We start from the raw sequence: 15,202 nt of genomic DNA on the forward strand, positions 1-15,202 counted from the left end.
TGCAGTGTAGTGTAGTTTCCAGGCAGCTTCTTTGGGAGGTTTCCCTGTTGGGGTTTTTCATACTGCTGTGGATATGCTGTAACTGGATGCAGAGCTGATCTGAATCTTAAACTTTGTCATGGTGGTACGGGCAGAGTTGGAGGAGGTTGTGGGAAGTATTCATTGGCTCTCAGTTGAGTTTGATGTGTTTTAACATGCGCCGTCTCTTTTGTTGTCATAATGTCATGCTAACAACACTGCTCATCTTTGGCTCTTCCATTGGAAATACACCAGTGTAATATTATGACGTATCTCTGCTGTTTTGTTGATGTCAGGTCCTTACCTGTATGAAATGCCTAACATCTGGTGTCATAGGGCATTCCCCAAATCCTAAACTCCCCAGCTTGCATAAATTGAACACAGAAGATATGGCTGATAATTACTTTGTTGTAGTGTTATTTTTTAGCTGCAAAGCATTCCACAGGCAAACATATTTTTATATTTTCACAACTTGCTGACACGTCACTTCTTGGTGCACTTTAATTAGACCAAATCATGCAAAATTTACACCAATAGAACTGAGTATTTGCATTCCTATTCCACCCATCCTCAGCAGAGAAGATCATCACAATGTAGGCTTTATTAAGTTTTCATCTCATAAGGAGTACACTCTTTACTCAAGACCTATAATGCATCCCATAATGCTTTGATGAACATGATTTAAATCTGTACTTCTGGTTGATGTCCACATAGTTCAGAATCCATAAATACTTCGGGCATGGCACCATCAGAAATAACTTTTCTGTCTTAAGATTGTTTGGCTAATTTTGTTTGTTTCTTCTTTTTTACATGGTCTCTGGAGCATTAAATGGCTATCCTCTGCAGCCATTACCCTTCCTTTTGATGATAAAGGCTTTTCTGCACTGAAAAGAATAAGAAAAATAAATATTTTATGTTCATTTTCAGTTGCTGTTGTTAATAATAATCATGAATCCAAATAAGCCTTGTTTGTCATCACAGCGATCCTGGGAGGCTGGTCAATGTTAATCCCATTTTAGAGATGGTGAATTGAGGCAGCCACACTCTGACTTGCCCAAGGCCTCCTGTCCATGACTGAGTTATAATTTGAACATCTAAGGCTGGGGGAAGGGTTGTAGGTTTGCATGCAGAAGGTCCAACATTCATTTCCCCAACATCACCAGGTAAGGCTGGGAATGTTTGCAAGTCTGAAACCCTAGAGAACTGCTGCTAACTAAGCTAGATGGATCAACGGCCTATCTGTCCAAGGTTGTAATCTTATGTGCACTGACCTGGGAGTTAGCCCTACTGAATTCAATAGGATTTACATCAGTCCATTAGACCATGGCAGTTTGGGGGTTACAGCAAAATCTGCTTTCCTCCACATAATGTAAAGTGGAAATAATTATGTTTAACTTAGAGAGAAGGAAGTATGTTGCATTCAATAGGAGAGGTATCTTCATGCTGATCTTGAATGAAATGTGGATTTCATTCTGGTTTGTTTGTTTTTTCCATCTTATTTCAGAAAAATGAATGGCTGTGTTTGAACTGCCAAACTCAGAGGCTGCTAGAAGGAAGCCTAGGAGACCCTGCTCCAATGCCACTGCCTGCTCCAAAGCAACAGCCAACTGGATCCCCTCGACACCAACCCGGAGGAATTGTTCAGCAACAGAGAGGAGCTCCTCAGCAACCTGAAATGTCAGCTCCTCACGACAGGCACCTTTCACAAGCAAACCATCTCAGGACTTCAGAACCGAGTAAATTACCAACCACTGTCCAAGACAGAAAGCCTCCTGCTCCATCAGAAGGAAAGCCACTGCCCAAACTACCCGAAGAGCCTCACAAAGCTTCTGAAAGTCCATTGCCAAAGGGGAAAACTATGGCCACAAAACCAGAAGCGGATATCAAAGATAGCACGACCGTATCCGAGTCTCAGAAAACACGAGAACAGGAGGTAAGCATCACTCCACTGGACACAATGGTTTAGTTAGAAGAGGGGGTTTTTGAGTAGCTGATACCCAACCTAAAAGCCAACAGGAGACAGTTTATTAAAGTGTTTTTAGCTGGCAGTGAGGCAGGGGATGATAGAGACATGGTCTGCTATCCAACAGGCCTCTTCGCACAAATGCACCATATTTGCAGAAGTCTCTTTTCGGGTTTTTTCCCCCTTGCCAAGATTCGTTCGTCCACTTCATTGCTTGCTATTTTTAAAAACATCCCTGGGTTTTCGAAACACTAATGCCTCCAAGCATAACTGGATTGAACATATTCTAGTTTCAAAAATGTCTGGAGTTAATTTAAAGAGTCTTCTTAATAAATTAATGCAGAAAGCATGATTATTTTGGGGTGACATTATACTTTAACATCAACAACATAGGCTACTGTAACTGTAACAACATAGGCTTTTGTGTGGTAATCAGAAGCACATCACCAGGTGAGGTGGAGATGAAGGTGTCAAGATGGTGGGGAGGTCAGCATAGTGCAAACTCATTGGCAGAGCCAATGTGGTGCTCCTGCTGGTGCGTTTGCATCTACCCACTGCCTCGTCCTCCTCTGCCTCCAAATAAGCCACAGTGGGTCACCTGCCAGAAGCTTGTGTAGTGGCTCTACCCTAGCTGAAGTTTCTTCCAGTTGTAATGCTTTAGTCCAAATACAAGAACTGCCTTTCTGGATCAGACCAAGCAGGACATGAAGGTGCTTGTTATTTGTCTCCAGCATCTTTCATAAGTGTACCTCCTATACACAGAGAGGTTTCACCTATCACAGCACTGTTTGTTTGTGGGGCCAAGCACAGTAGGCCGGTGACCCTGCTGGGTGGTTTGTAATAGCAGAAATTATGACAAGACAAGAGTGTTTGTTTATGCACAGTGATTTAAGGCATGTTTTACAGAGAAGACCTTTCAGAGAGTCTTTTTCCTTCCTTCTGACCCTAGTGTAATGCCTTTGCAGCCTTAGGTTCAAACTACATGTTACACTCATATGTATGTGGCTGCATCCTAATATACCTCTTTATGTTTTAAAAGCAGCTTTTGTGTGGGTGTGTGGCGGGGGTTATCCAGCAAAAGCCGGTAGGAGTCAAAATGGCTACCTGTGAATAACATTTGCACCTGTGAAGTCAGTGTCTGTTCCTTTTTAATAGCATTCGCTATTGGGTAATAATAGGGGTTACCGAGATCTAGCAGAGTTTAGCAGAGAGAATGAAAGTGCGAGCAGAGGAGGTGGAGTGTTAGGTGCCACCTGCACAGTGTGAGGCTAATTGTGAGATGCTCCAGAGAAAAAACAAAGGTGAAATTGAGTGCTTGAGGGATAAGTGAAAAGCTCTTGCTAGCAGAAGAAGCAGAAAGGTGGAAAGAAGGAAGAGAGAGTGCAGAGGGCAAGGCCCCAATACTCAGCATCAGAATGTCATTTTGAAGTTTCTTCTTTCCCCTCTCCTGGCTCCTCCCAGGATGGACGGCAAAGATACTTCCCAGAGGACTTTACAGCAAGCTGGTGTTTCTGCTGTTCTTTATACAGACTCTCTTTGCTTCTGTTTTTAATCAGTTGTTCACATTGACTAATTTCAGTTTACTACAGTTGAAGGATCTGCCTTCTCAGCCCCCCTGAACTGCAAGTAGGGAGTAAGCATTAGCCTAGATGACATTTAACACTAATTTGGTTAGGGCTTTGTAGGAATCTCCAGTTATGCAATACCAATCCTGCTGCCAATGCTTTGATTGGGGTATTGATTAAAAACAAACTTTTATTTGTGCCACTGTCTCTTGCCTCAATCTCTTGGGCTTTCTCTGCAAAATTGTCAACCCCTGAAATTAAACTCCACAGAGTGGTTGCTGCCTCCAGAGACACTGATTAGCTGGTCTTTTGTCCTCTCTTGTTATTTTGTCACCTGGTCTTGGCATCTGAAGTGCAGGAATTAAGATCTTCAGCCTCTTGCTATTCAGGGCATGAATAAAATTCCCTTCTTGATCTCAAATTCTAATTATAAGTTCCACAAGTTCTGTGTGAAGATTTAAAATATTCACTGCTGTATGTGGGATTTCAGTCACCATAAACTTTACTGGAGCCCTGGGAATAAACATAACGCTTAGCTGAACTGCAGCAACATTTCTGAAATGCCCTTTTCGACGCATTTTTGCTGTAAGGAATTTGTAGAAAAGAATGGAGGTGGAGTTTGTGCCACAAAATCACAATGCCTTCTTTATCAAACAAAGACAAATGTCCATCAGGTATTTGCATGGGTGGAGCACAAGGTGGAGCAAGACTGCAAAGGAGCAGAAGGGTAAGTGTTTTTAGGGGGGGCAGAATATGGAGCAGGATCCCCACTTCTGCTCTATTTATAGAGGCTGGCAGCCTGCAGGAAGCTGCTGAATTACTGAGGCAGAAGAGGCTCATTATATTTTATCCTAGGCATGAGCAAAGAAACCCTTAAGAGAGAGTGAGCAAAGGTGGGTGGTGTGAAAGGAAGAGGAAAGCTAATATTGAGTGATGCATATTTTTAGTTTTGAAGAAGCCTACTTTTCCAGCTCTTTGGGCAAATGTTTTGTTTGGTTTTGGGAGGAGGTGTCAAATCATGACTGGCTTGTGGCAGCTTTTGCTAAACACCTATTAAAAAAACCTAACTCTGTAGTTGGAAAAAGTATATTGCTTCCAAATTACTCTAATTCTTTGGCATAAGAAGCCTCAGACTGCCTGCATTTAGTCAGGATTGTCAGATCCTGCCCTGATTATATCAAGGCCCCATTGCCCAAATGCTCTGCACCCTATCCATGAGAATTACATCCTTTTTTAAAAAAAACCACACACACAAAAACCTCCTCTGAAAGGTTTTGAATGCAATTTCCCTTTTACCCATTATTTTATGGAGAACGGTTGAAATAAATGCAGGAGAAATTGTAATCACAGGACTAGAACCAACAATGGCAGCTTAATTTATTTGCTGCACCAAGAAATTAACAGTGTTGTTAACAGTGCCACATCACTTTATAGTATATTAAATATATTTAAATACTCTAATAGCCATTCTTCCACACCAGAGAATAATGGTCTTTTGACAGCTGGCTGTCAAGTTTGGGATTTCTTTTTTTACAAGTAATATTCTTGACAATTAATCCTCCAGCCCACATTTTCAGAGGTACACACCAAGCAAATATTTGAACAAATAGAGCTGAAATAGAGCTGTACACACAAAGTGGGTAGTTGCTGGGGCCACGAACAATGGTGTTCCAAACTTCCCTACAAATGTTCACCAATCTGCAGATTTGTACATGAAAAGTAGTCAACTTAGGCATTAATTTTGAAAATAGTGCTTAATAACAACTGTTAGCCATGATAGCTATATGGAAACTCCATGTTCAGAGGTCCTGTACCTCTGAGGACCAGGTGCTGAAGCCATTACAATCATACCTGACTTGTGAGCTTTCAGAGGGCCTTCCTGGCTGTTGTTGGTAATATATTACTGGACAAGATAAACCTTGACCTGGTCCAGCAAGGTAATTCTTGCAGTCTTAACTTGTAGGATTTCAAGGTTTGTGCTCCTTCTTATTGCAAAAGGAACACTTATATTTTCACTAGACTTCAGGCTACAAAAAAATGCTAGAGCATACAACTTTGGAGCCAACCAGCCTTGGGCAAACCAGATGGTCCTTTTTAAAAGGAAAGGAACCAGCCAATAAGACAGTGTCATCTTAGCCCCTGGGTTGACAACAAGAGAGCACAGATTTACAAAACTGCAGAGCGAGCTATTTGCATTTTACAAATGTTTTGTTTGTTCCTAGGGACTTGCTGAAATCCAGACCTGTCAGAAGCAAACAGATGCAGTAAAGCTTAGCATGTTGAAGACTTGGGCTACACTTAGACATAATTTAATTTTTAAAGAAATATCTAAGTGTATAACATGAAATAATAAAGATTTTTTTTAAAGAAAAAGATGTAAATTGATCATAATCAGTGCTGTTTTTCTCAAAAAAGAGGTGCTAGAACTCACCATGCCCACCCAGTGGCGTAGCGTGGGTTGTCAGCACCCGGGGCAAGGCAAGTAATTTGCGCCCCCTAACCCGTGGATTTGCGCACCCTAACCCTAACCCCCAGATGTTGCGCCCAGTGAGGCCGGCCCCCCCTGCACCCCCCACGCTACGCCACTGTGCCCACCTGAGAGGTTTTGGAACTGAGTTCTGGTGAGTTCTGGCTGGGGGAAAAGCCCTGATCATAGTTAATGAATGACAATCAGAGCAATCAGGATAATTCTGATTTTGTTAACACAGAGTTGAGGGGAATCACATTTCCTAGCAGCAAAATGTTTCAATTTGGGTTCTGGGAAAATATATTGTTTCTCAAAACCAGAAGTGCTTCCTGGAAGAATGACATCTGCAACAAATGACTAAGAGCTGTTCATTTATTAGATTTAAATGGATTGCGTGAAAGGTCCTGTCCGTCTTGCTTTACTGTCACGAACTTGGCAAGAAGGAATTTTTAATTAAATGCATCATGCAATGATACTTCTTTCATGTTAATTTGCAAGGGTGCCAGATTTTTGTTTCTAAACTTGATAGCTTTGCTTACATTCTTTGACATCTGAGTATTGAGAAATAGGGTGGGGTGCAAGCTTAAAAATAAATTACCGGTACTTCAGAAGGTCAGCGGTTCGAATCCCCGTGATGGGGTGAGCTCCCATTGCTTGGTCCCTGCTCCTGCCAACCTAGCAGTACGAAAGCATGTCAAAGTGCAAGTAGATAAATAGGTAAAGGTAAACGGCGTTTCCGTGCGCTGCTCTGGTTCACCAGAAGTGGCTTAGTCATGCTGGCCATATGACCTGTACGCCGTCTCCCTCGGCCAATAAAGCGAGATGAGCGCCGCAACCCCAGAGTCGGTCACGACTGGACCTAATGGTCAGGGGTCCCTTTACCTTTTTACTTGCTTATGACTCCTGAGTTTAGGAGCCCTTCCCTTCTTCATTTTTAAAATTATTATTAAAGTGAGGGATAACACTTTTGTTACTTGCTAAATTGTGGCTATTGTGTTGTAGGTGTTTTTTTTTCAAATTTTGAGGGTTTTATGTCCCTTCATGATGTCCAAGTTAATTATAGCTCAGGATTTCTGCAAGCCTGTGTGATAAACTGGGTTGTGCTCATAAAAGTCTCTTTTAATGTCATCTAATGGAATTTGTTTTCTCTTCTTTTGTAGGAATCCAGTAAGCCTTATCCACCAGACCTGTCTCGTAGCCCTCAAAGCTTGAGTGACACTGGCTACTCATCTGATGGCATATCCAGTTCCCAGAGTGAGATCACGGGCTTAGTGCAGCAAGAAGGAGAACAACTAAACGAAACCGGAATTGTAGAGCCGAGCCCTCCAAGTCCTTCGGAACTCACTAAGCTGGAAAGCAGTATGCGGCCCCTACTGGAGTCCAAGGGGCTGGCTCAGGAGCCAACAGACAGAGGTAAAACATACCACGAATTACGAGAGGAGCAGAGGGAAAGGCAGAGGCCACGGTCCCTTTCTATCACCCCGGAAGCCTTTGATTCTGATGAGGAGCTAGAAGATATAATGGAAGAAGATGAAGACTCTCTAGAATGGGAGAACCAGAAGGAGCAGAGGGACAGCATGGAATCTTCAGATGACTTCGGCAGCAAGCTACGCCACGACTACGTGGAGGACAGCAGCGAAGGAGAGTTCTCCATCGTACCAACAAGGCAGAAAAGCAAAGAACCTGCAATGACTGACGAAGAGTTCATGAGAAGGCAGCTCCTGGAGATGAGCGCAGAGGAAGATAACCTGGAGGAGGAGGAAGAATACGATCGTGTAAAATATAGTGTTGCAAAAAACGGGCACAAGCCTGACTCGGAGAAAAGCAGGGAGGCCGCCTTATCCAAGAGACGCCTGCCTCACAGCTCTGGCAGCATATATGAGGAGGAAAGAAAAGAGCTGGAAAGTACTGAGGGGGAAGACATGGCTGCATCTCAGGGAGGTTTGCGGCGTTTCAAAACCATTGAGTTAAACAGCACTAACAACTATGGCAGAGACATGGAGATCAGCCAAGAGGCAGACATCAGCCTGGACAGAGAACCTGAACTGGAGATGGAAAGCCTGACGGGATCCCCAGAAGACAGGTCAAGAGGCGAATATTCTTCCACCTTGCCAGCAACAACACCCAGTTACACATCAGGAACCTCCCCCACCTCCATCTCTTCCCTGGAGGAGGACAGCGATAGCAGCCCTAGTCGCAGGCAGAGGCTGGAAGAGGTCAAGCAGCAGAGGAAAGCCCGGCATCGCTCCCACGGACCTCTGCTGCCAACCATAGAAGATTCCTCCGAGGAAGAAGAGCTGCGGGAGGAAGAGGAGCTCTTGCGAGAACAGGAAAAAATGCGAGAGGTAGAACAGCAGCGCATCCGAAGCACGGCTCGGAAAACAAAGAGAGATAAAGAAGAGCTGAGGGCACAGAGGAGGAGGGAAAGGTCTAAAACGCCACCCAGCAATCTGTCTCCCATTGAAGATGCATCACCCACCGAGGAACTGCGTCAGGCTGCAGAGATGGAGGAACTGCACAGATCTTCCTGTTCGGAATATTCTCCTTCCATTGACTCCGAGGCAGAGGGGTTTGATGTCATTGCCTCCAAGCTGTACAAGTCTGGCAGTGAGTACAACCTCCCAACATTTATGTCCCTCTATTCTCCAACAGAAAAAACTGCTGGCTCTGGTTACCCCTCCAACAAGCCCCTGAAAAGTGCGGAAGAAGCTTATGAAGAGATGATGAGGAAGGCAGAAATGTTTCAAAAGCAGCAACCATCCCAGCAAAGCGTCTCCTACAGCAACACCTTCCAGCAAGTAGGCTATCGTGGTTCAGAAGGCCAAAATAATTTCGAATACCAATACATAGACGACTACAGCTATGACGGCCGGAATTTAGACTCCTCTCAAGCAGACTATCAAAATGAACTTTCCAAATCTGGGGCAGTTTATGAAGAAATCCTTCAGACATCACAGAATATCTCCAGGATGCATCAATCCTCTTCTCTGGATTTGACCCTTGAACAGGAAGTAAAGAAGAAAGGGAGAGAAGATGCTTATCAAGAAAAGCAGTTTCTGAATGCAGAGAGTGCTTATGAAAGTGGCCCACTCACTCCTGGGACAAGCCCAACCCAGTTGTCTGCTCCTGTCTCCTTTTCCTCCACTGAAAGCAGCACAGGCAGAATAATCCCTGATGTTCGAGTCACTCAACATTTCGCAAAGGAGAGTCAGGAACAGCCAAAGCTTCATAGCTCACCCACAGCACCTAGTTCAGTTTCAAAGAGCGTAACAACGCCCTACACATACGCTAAAGGAACTAGCACCGTCACCACTGTTGTTTCCAGTCCTGCAAGTGCACCACGAATCTACAGCTCTCCGACTTCTCTGAGCGGCTCAGATGCACCATCCGTGTCCACTACTAGCCGAAGTTATACTCAAACAAAAGTAACTGCCAGCTATGGTTGTCAAACAGAAAATATTTCCAGGGTCAGAAGCGTTGCAGAGATTAGTGGGCCGTCAGCAAGAGAGAAACTCCAAAGCATGACTGACAAGTCCACTGCACCCATGTCGACACCTAAAACATATTCCTACTTCAAAAGCTCAAGCCCACCACTTTCCCCTTCTTCTCCTACTCAGAGCCCCACTCATTCTGTTCCTAGAGCTGGGGTGCCACCCAGTTCAGGGATGGGGGTTAAATCAACTGCAGAGTTTTCCACCCAAACCCATAGCCCGGTTCTCGCCAACGATGCCCCCACGACTACCGCTATGTCAACCTCTTCTCCAATGGTAGCTCAAGGAACACAGACTCCCTACCGATCGAGTTCCCCTCGCCTTGCTCGGCAACAATCATCACAAGAATCTCCCTTTATGGTCATCACATTAGCAGCGGATGCAGCCATTCAGACCAAGCCGATTGGCGTAAGTTCCTCCATTTCACCAGCCTCCTCTCCAACTCGGCAAGGCCGCCAGCATAGCTACAGTCAGACAGTAATCCATGCAGCGCAACTCCAACAAGAGCAGCTGCAGTCCACTTACACGAAGACCCAATCAGCTCTCGAAAGAGCCTCTGCTCCTAGTGCTGCAATGCAGAAAGTGCAAACAACTGCTGCTGACAGCATGCCTGGTGTGTATAGCTGGGGAACGCTGCCTGCAGAGAACATTTCTTTGTGTCGGATATCATCAATACCTGGGACATCCAGAGTAGAACCTGGACCCAGAGCAGTTGGTAGTAATATTGTGGACCTGCGGACTGCAATAAAGTCAGCTCCAATCATTATAACAGACCAAGGGATGGATCTCACATCCCTAGCTACGGAGAGCAGAAAATACTGCCTCACTATGGACCAGTCACCAAGTCGGCAGTCTAGCACCATCCAACCCTTAATTATCAACCTTAATGCCCAGGAACAGCCCCATGCTATCATAAGCACAGCCACCACAGTCAGCATCACTGTTGCATCTTCCATGCTTGTGTCTCAGCCAAAGCATCCTGCGGTCTATGGAGACCCTTTCCAGAACAGAGTGGACTTTGGTCAAGGGACGGGGAGTCCTGTCTGCCTGACACACATTAAGCAGGTAGAACAAGCAGTTCAGACTGGTACTTACAGAGGAGTTGGTAGCAGCACTGGAATTTCTGCTTCTGCGGGCCGTCCAGAAGCCGCAGGTCCACAGCAAGCGAAATTTGCAAGATACAATTTGCCCAACCAGATGACATCCTTGATGAAAAAAGATGCCCTGATCAGTCAGACCAACAATGCACAGAATATTGTGAGTGCCATTCCCAGACCGTTTCCTCAGGACCAAAGTTCAGAGGTGTATAGAGGGATCCCAGTGGAACTGAAAACTCAGACACCCCCAGTCACCATTGGGACTAAGAAATCCCAGGTTATGATGGTGCAGATGGATGATATTGCAGCAGGCCCTGTCACCAAACTTATCAAAGAGGAACCTCCTCCCAATGCCTTGGATCTCACAGGGATGAAGCCTGAAAGTCAAATAGCATGCTGTGACGTAGTGTACAAATTTCCCTTTGGAGGCAGCTGCACTGGGGCTTTTAACCCTTCTTCCAAGGTGCCAGAGAAAAATGTTGGGGACGCAGCAAGCGCTGACAAACCTAGTGGCCAGTACTATGGCAGCAGAGAACAGGAAGTGGCAGAGGCATATCCTTATCGAGAACAAGCAGCACCAGGGCCTAATCCGTACGAGGAGCACAGATTCTACCATCATGGCCTGTTTGGGAGACTGTATTCCTCAATGTCAGATACAAACCTTTCTGAAATGGGCTTGAACTATTACCCAGTTAAGGGAGGGCAGCCCTTCAACACTCCTGCTGGGGATTCCGCTGTGGATCTGACAACCATGAAACCTCCGTACAGCCACAGCTTCACCGAGGGAGGCTACATGGGGCACGGAATGCAGTACGGCTCTTTCTCTGACCTCAGGCAGCCCAGTGACTTGCTGAGCCATTCCTACCCAATGCGGAGATATAGCTCGGCCTCCAATATCTACTCTGACTACAGGTATTCACTAAGAGGGGACCTGGCAAATTTCCAGGAAGCCAGCCTGGCTCATTATAGCGCCACAACAGCTCGCGAAATCAGCCGAATGTGTGCAGCCCTCAACTCTATGGACCAGTACGGTGGCCGGCATACAAACAGCTCAGATCTTCTCCAATATGGACAGTATGGGCCAGGAGGGGGCGGAGGCATCTCGGCCCAGCAGGGTGCCATGAAATCAAACATGATGTACAAGCCAAATTTCCCAGAGTCTGGCCAAGGCTATGGAAACCTAGCCCAGTACAACCTCTCCAGACTTGGAGCTGTCAGACAGGGACTCCCTTCCACAGCCACTGTACGAGCTGCTGATGGCATGATTTATTCAACCATCAACACACCAATCGCATCAACTCTCCCCATCACTACCCAGCCAGCTTCTGTGCTGCGCCCCATGCTCCGAGGCCTATATAGACCCTATGCCCCAGGCAGTATCACAGCTGTCCCTCTGGCCAGCTTGACCAGAGTGCCTCTAGTTGCTCCCAGGATCCCCCTTGCATCCCAAGGTCTGTATCGTTATCCAGTGCCCAGCAGACTCCCAGCGGCTCCCACATCTTCAGTAATGGAAACACCAATGTATTTGGGGAAGCCTGTTAGCACCACTGCAGCCAGCACTGCTGCCAGTAGCGTAAGCCCAGCACCAGTTTCCAAGCCCTCGGCTCCGACTGCTGTCCCCTTGCAAAGGCCTGAGCAGAAAGGCAGAGAGGAGGCTGCTGCAGTGACTTCTGGGGTGCAGAGTACTGTCAGGGATGCCAGCCAAGGACAGCAGCAGCAACAGCAGCAGCAGCCACCGCCACCACCGCCTCCACCACCACCACCACCACCACCATCAACCCAGAAACAAGCCGAAGCTACCCAGGCCAGCATTGCCAGCAAAGCAGCCACAGAAAGGGAAGAAAAGGAGAAGGAGGAAGAGAGGCAGAGGAAGCAGCAGGAGCACATCCTCCAGATTGAAAGGGAGAGAGTCGAGCTAGAGAAACTGAGGCAGATGAGGCTGCATGAGGAGCTGGAGCGGGAGCGAGTGGAGTTGCAGAGGCACAGAGAGAAGGAGCAGCTGCTGATGCACAGGGAGATCCAGGAGCTGCAGTCCATAAAGCACCAGGTCCTGCAACAGCAGCAGGAGGAGCGCCAAGTCCAGTTTGTGCTGCAGCGGGAGCAGCTGGCCCAGCAGCGCTTGCAGCTGGAGCAGATCCAGCAATTGCAGCAGCAGCTGCAGCACCAACTAGAGGAGCAGAAGAGGCAGAAGAGCAGCTTCCCTCCCGTCTGTGACCCTTCGGGGAGGCTCCCTCCCCAGGCCGCGTCAGAGATCACCATAGAAATGCAGCGGACCCTTGCTCAAAATGGGCAATACTGGCCACCCATGAACCAAGCATTTATAGCTACTGCGGCCCCAGGGCAAGACGGGCAAGGGCAGCCTCGCTACCCTGGACTCCAGAGGCCTCTCACCAACTCAGCCTCTGAAATGTCCCTGCAGACGGAAGACCAGTGGGAAGCCGGTCGGGGGATCAAGAAGAGGAACTCCATGCCGCGTCTCCGGGATGCTTATGACAAGGAGCCAGGCCACGAGCCATATGTTGCCGTGAAGAAGATCACAGACAGCAGTGTGCAGACGGATGAGGAAGATGGGGAGGAGCGCTTCTATGCATCCCGCCGCCGGCGGACCCGGCGCAGCACCGACTGCAGTGTGCAGACAGACGAGGAAGACAACGGCGAGTGGGAGCAGCCCGTGCGGCGCCGGCGCTCCCGCTTTTCGCGGCACTCAGACTCCAACGCAGAAAGCAAGCCAGACTCTTCGGCCAAAGGCACGGCTAGCATAGCGATCCAGACCATCAGTGACTGCTCTGTGCAAACCGAACCTGACCAGCTCCACCGAGTGTCCCCTTCCATCCACATCACCACCCCTGACCCCAAGGTGGAGATCGTGAAATACATCTCTGCCCCTGAGAAGACCCAGCGAGGAGAGAGCCTGGCTTGCCAGACGGAGCCGGAAGCGCAGCCACAGCCAGGCATCGTGATCCCCCAGCTCACTGTGCCTACGACGATTACGCCTTACTCCTCCAACATCCAGATCGTAAGCACAGGCCCCCTGGATCCCCATTCGGTTCGACAGCAGGCCTTGGGGAAGAAGAAGCCTGACCCACTTGAAATTGGCTACCAATCCCACCTGCCGACAGATTCCTTGTCTCAGCTGGTGTCCCGTCAGCCTCCCAAGTCCCCCCAAGTGCTCTACTCCCCAGTCTCGCCCCTGTCCCCACATCGGCTGCTAGAGTCTTCCTTCACAACCAGCGAGAGGCTCAACAAGGCCCACGTGACCCCGCAGAAGCACTTCACAGCCGACACCACCCAGCGCCAGCAGACCCTACCTCGCCCCATCAAAACCATGCAGCGGTCCTTATCTGACCCCAAGCCCATCAGCCCAACATCAGAGGAGTCTGCAAAAGACAGGTTCTCCTTGTATCAGCACGCGTTGCTTCCTGGTAGCCAGGTAAGATTGCCGCTTGTCTGATAAGTAAGAGAAGTCTGATGATATTTCTGCTTTTCTTTTTAAAGGCCCCCGCTTATCACGTAATCACTGTATGCAGCAGGAATGAAGGAGAGCTGCTTTAAAGTCCTCGTGAAGATAAGACACAACAGGCTTATTGGTCACAGCAGGTCCCTCACTCTCCATGTAAAGCTGGTTTTGCAACTTTCTTCACAGACATGCAAGTAATTGCATGATGCTCTTAATCATGCTCCTCTCCTTCAAGCAGAGTGCCCACATTTTTAAACCCAAAAAATTGCTAAAATAAAATAAAACCATGAAGACACTGAAAATAATTATAAAATTGCTTTAAGGATTGGTGAGGTAGTGGACATTGACCAGTAAGTACTCACTGCAGCCAGGGGCATTGGAAGGGGGGGCGGTCCGCCCCGGATCTCATCCCTGACAAGGGTATCAAAATCCCCCCTGGGCAGATCACCACTATGCCGATCGCCCCCCCGGGCGGATCGCTGCTGTGCCAATCTGCCCCCCAGGTGGATTGCTGCTTGCCACTCGCCCCTGGGTGCACGGCATGGGTCCGGGTCCCCAAGCAACTAGCTTTGCCGCTGACTGCAGCCTGCTTTCACTTGACATGCTGAAAATTTCCAGAACCACTTTTTCAGAGTTCATTTCAAGACATTGAAAGGTATATGCATTTTCTATACAGCAAAGGCACTTCCAAACCACCTTCACTATACTTAAAATGATTCCTCTGTCTTAACCTTTAAGAAATGTATTCCCTCTTACTGGATGTTAATGTGTGGTTTGTATATAAGGCATGAATATATATACAAAGTCCAGGCTATCTGAAAAACTGTATTCCCTCATACGAACCTTCCAGGTTCTGAGATCTTTAGGTGAGGCCCTTCTCTTGGTCCTGCCACCCTCATAGTTATACTTGGTGGGGATGCGAGAGAGGGCCTTGGGTAATCCCTCCCTGGAGAAGTTATTATGCCTCCCTCCATGTTGTCCTTCCACTGGCAAGTGAATACCTTCTTATTCCAACAGGCTTTTGGGAACTGTCAGCTTTTAATGAAAGGGCAGGTGCTGTTTTTATTATAATTAGCTGTATGTTTTTAATAGATCTCTGATACATGGATGGGTAGATAGATATTTAGTTTCATTAATGTTTAAA

The 15,202-nt window shown here is 47.2% G+C and overlaps 1 protein-coding gene across 4 annotated transcripts in view; it reads left to right on the forward strand.

Moving 5' to 3' along the window:
* Positions 1-15,202, forward strand: part of BSN (bassoon presynaptic cytomatrix protein) — a 209,197-nt gene that overhangs the window by 168,060 nt on the left and 25,935 nt on the right. For all 4 annotated transcript variants that reach the window (XM_083726433.1, XM_083726432.1, XM_083726435.1 and 1 more), the window contains exons 4-5: positions 1,523-1,951; positions 7,174-14,031. In XM_083726433.1, the coding sequence (XP_083582559.1) occupies positions 1,523-1,951; positions 7,174-14,031 (7,287 nt within the window). The remainder of the gene's footprint in view (positions 1-1,522; positions 1,952-7,173; positions 14,032-15,202) is intronic.

Source organism: Podarcis gaigeae (assembly GCF_964106915.1).
Source record: "Podarcis gaigeae genome assembly, chromosome: 2".
NCBI lineage: Eukaryota > Metazoa > Chordata > Lepidosauria > Squamata > Lacertidae > Podarcis > Podarcis gaigeae.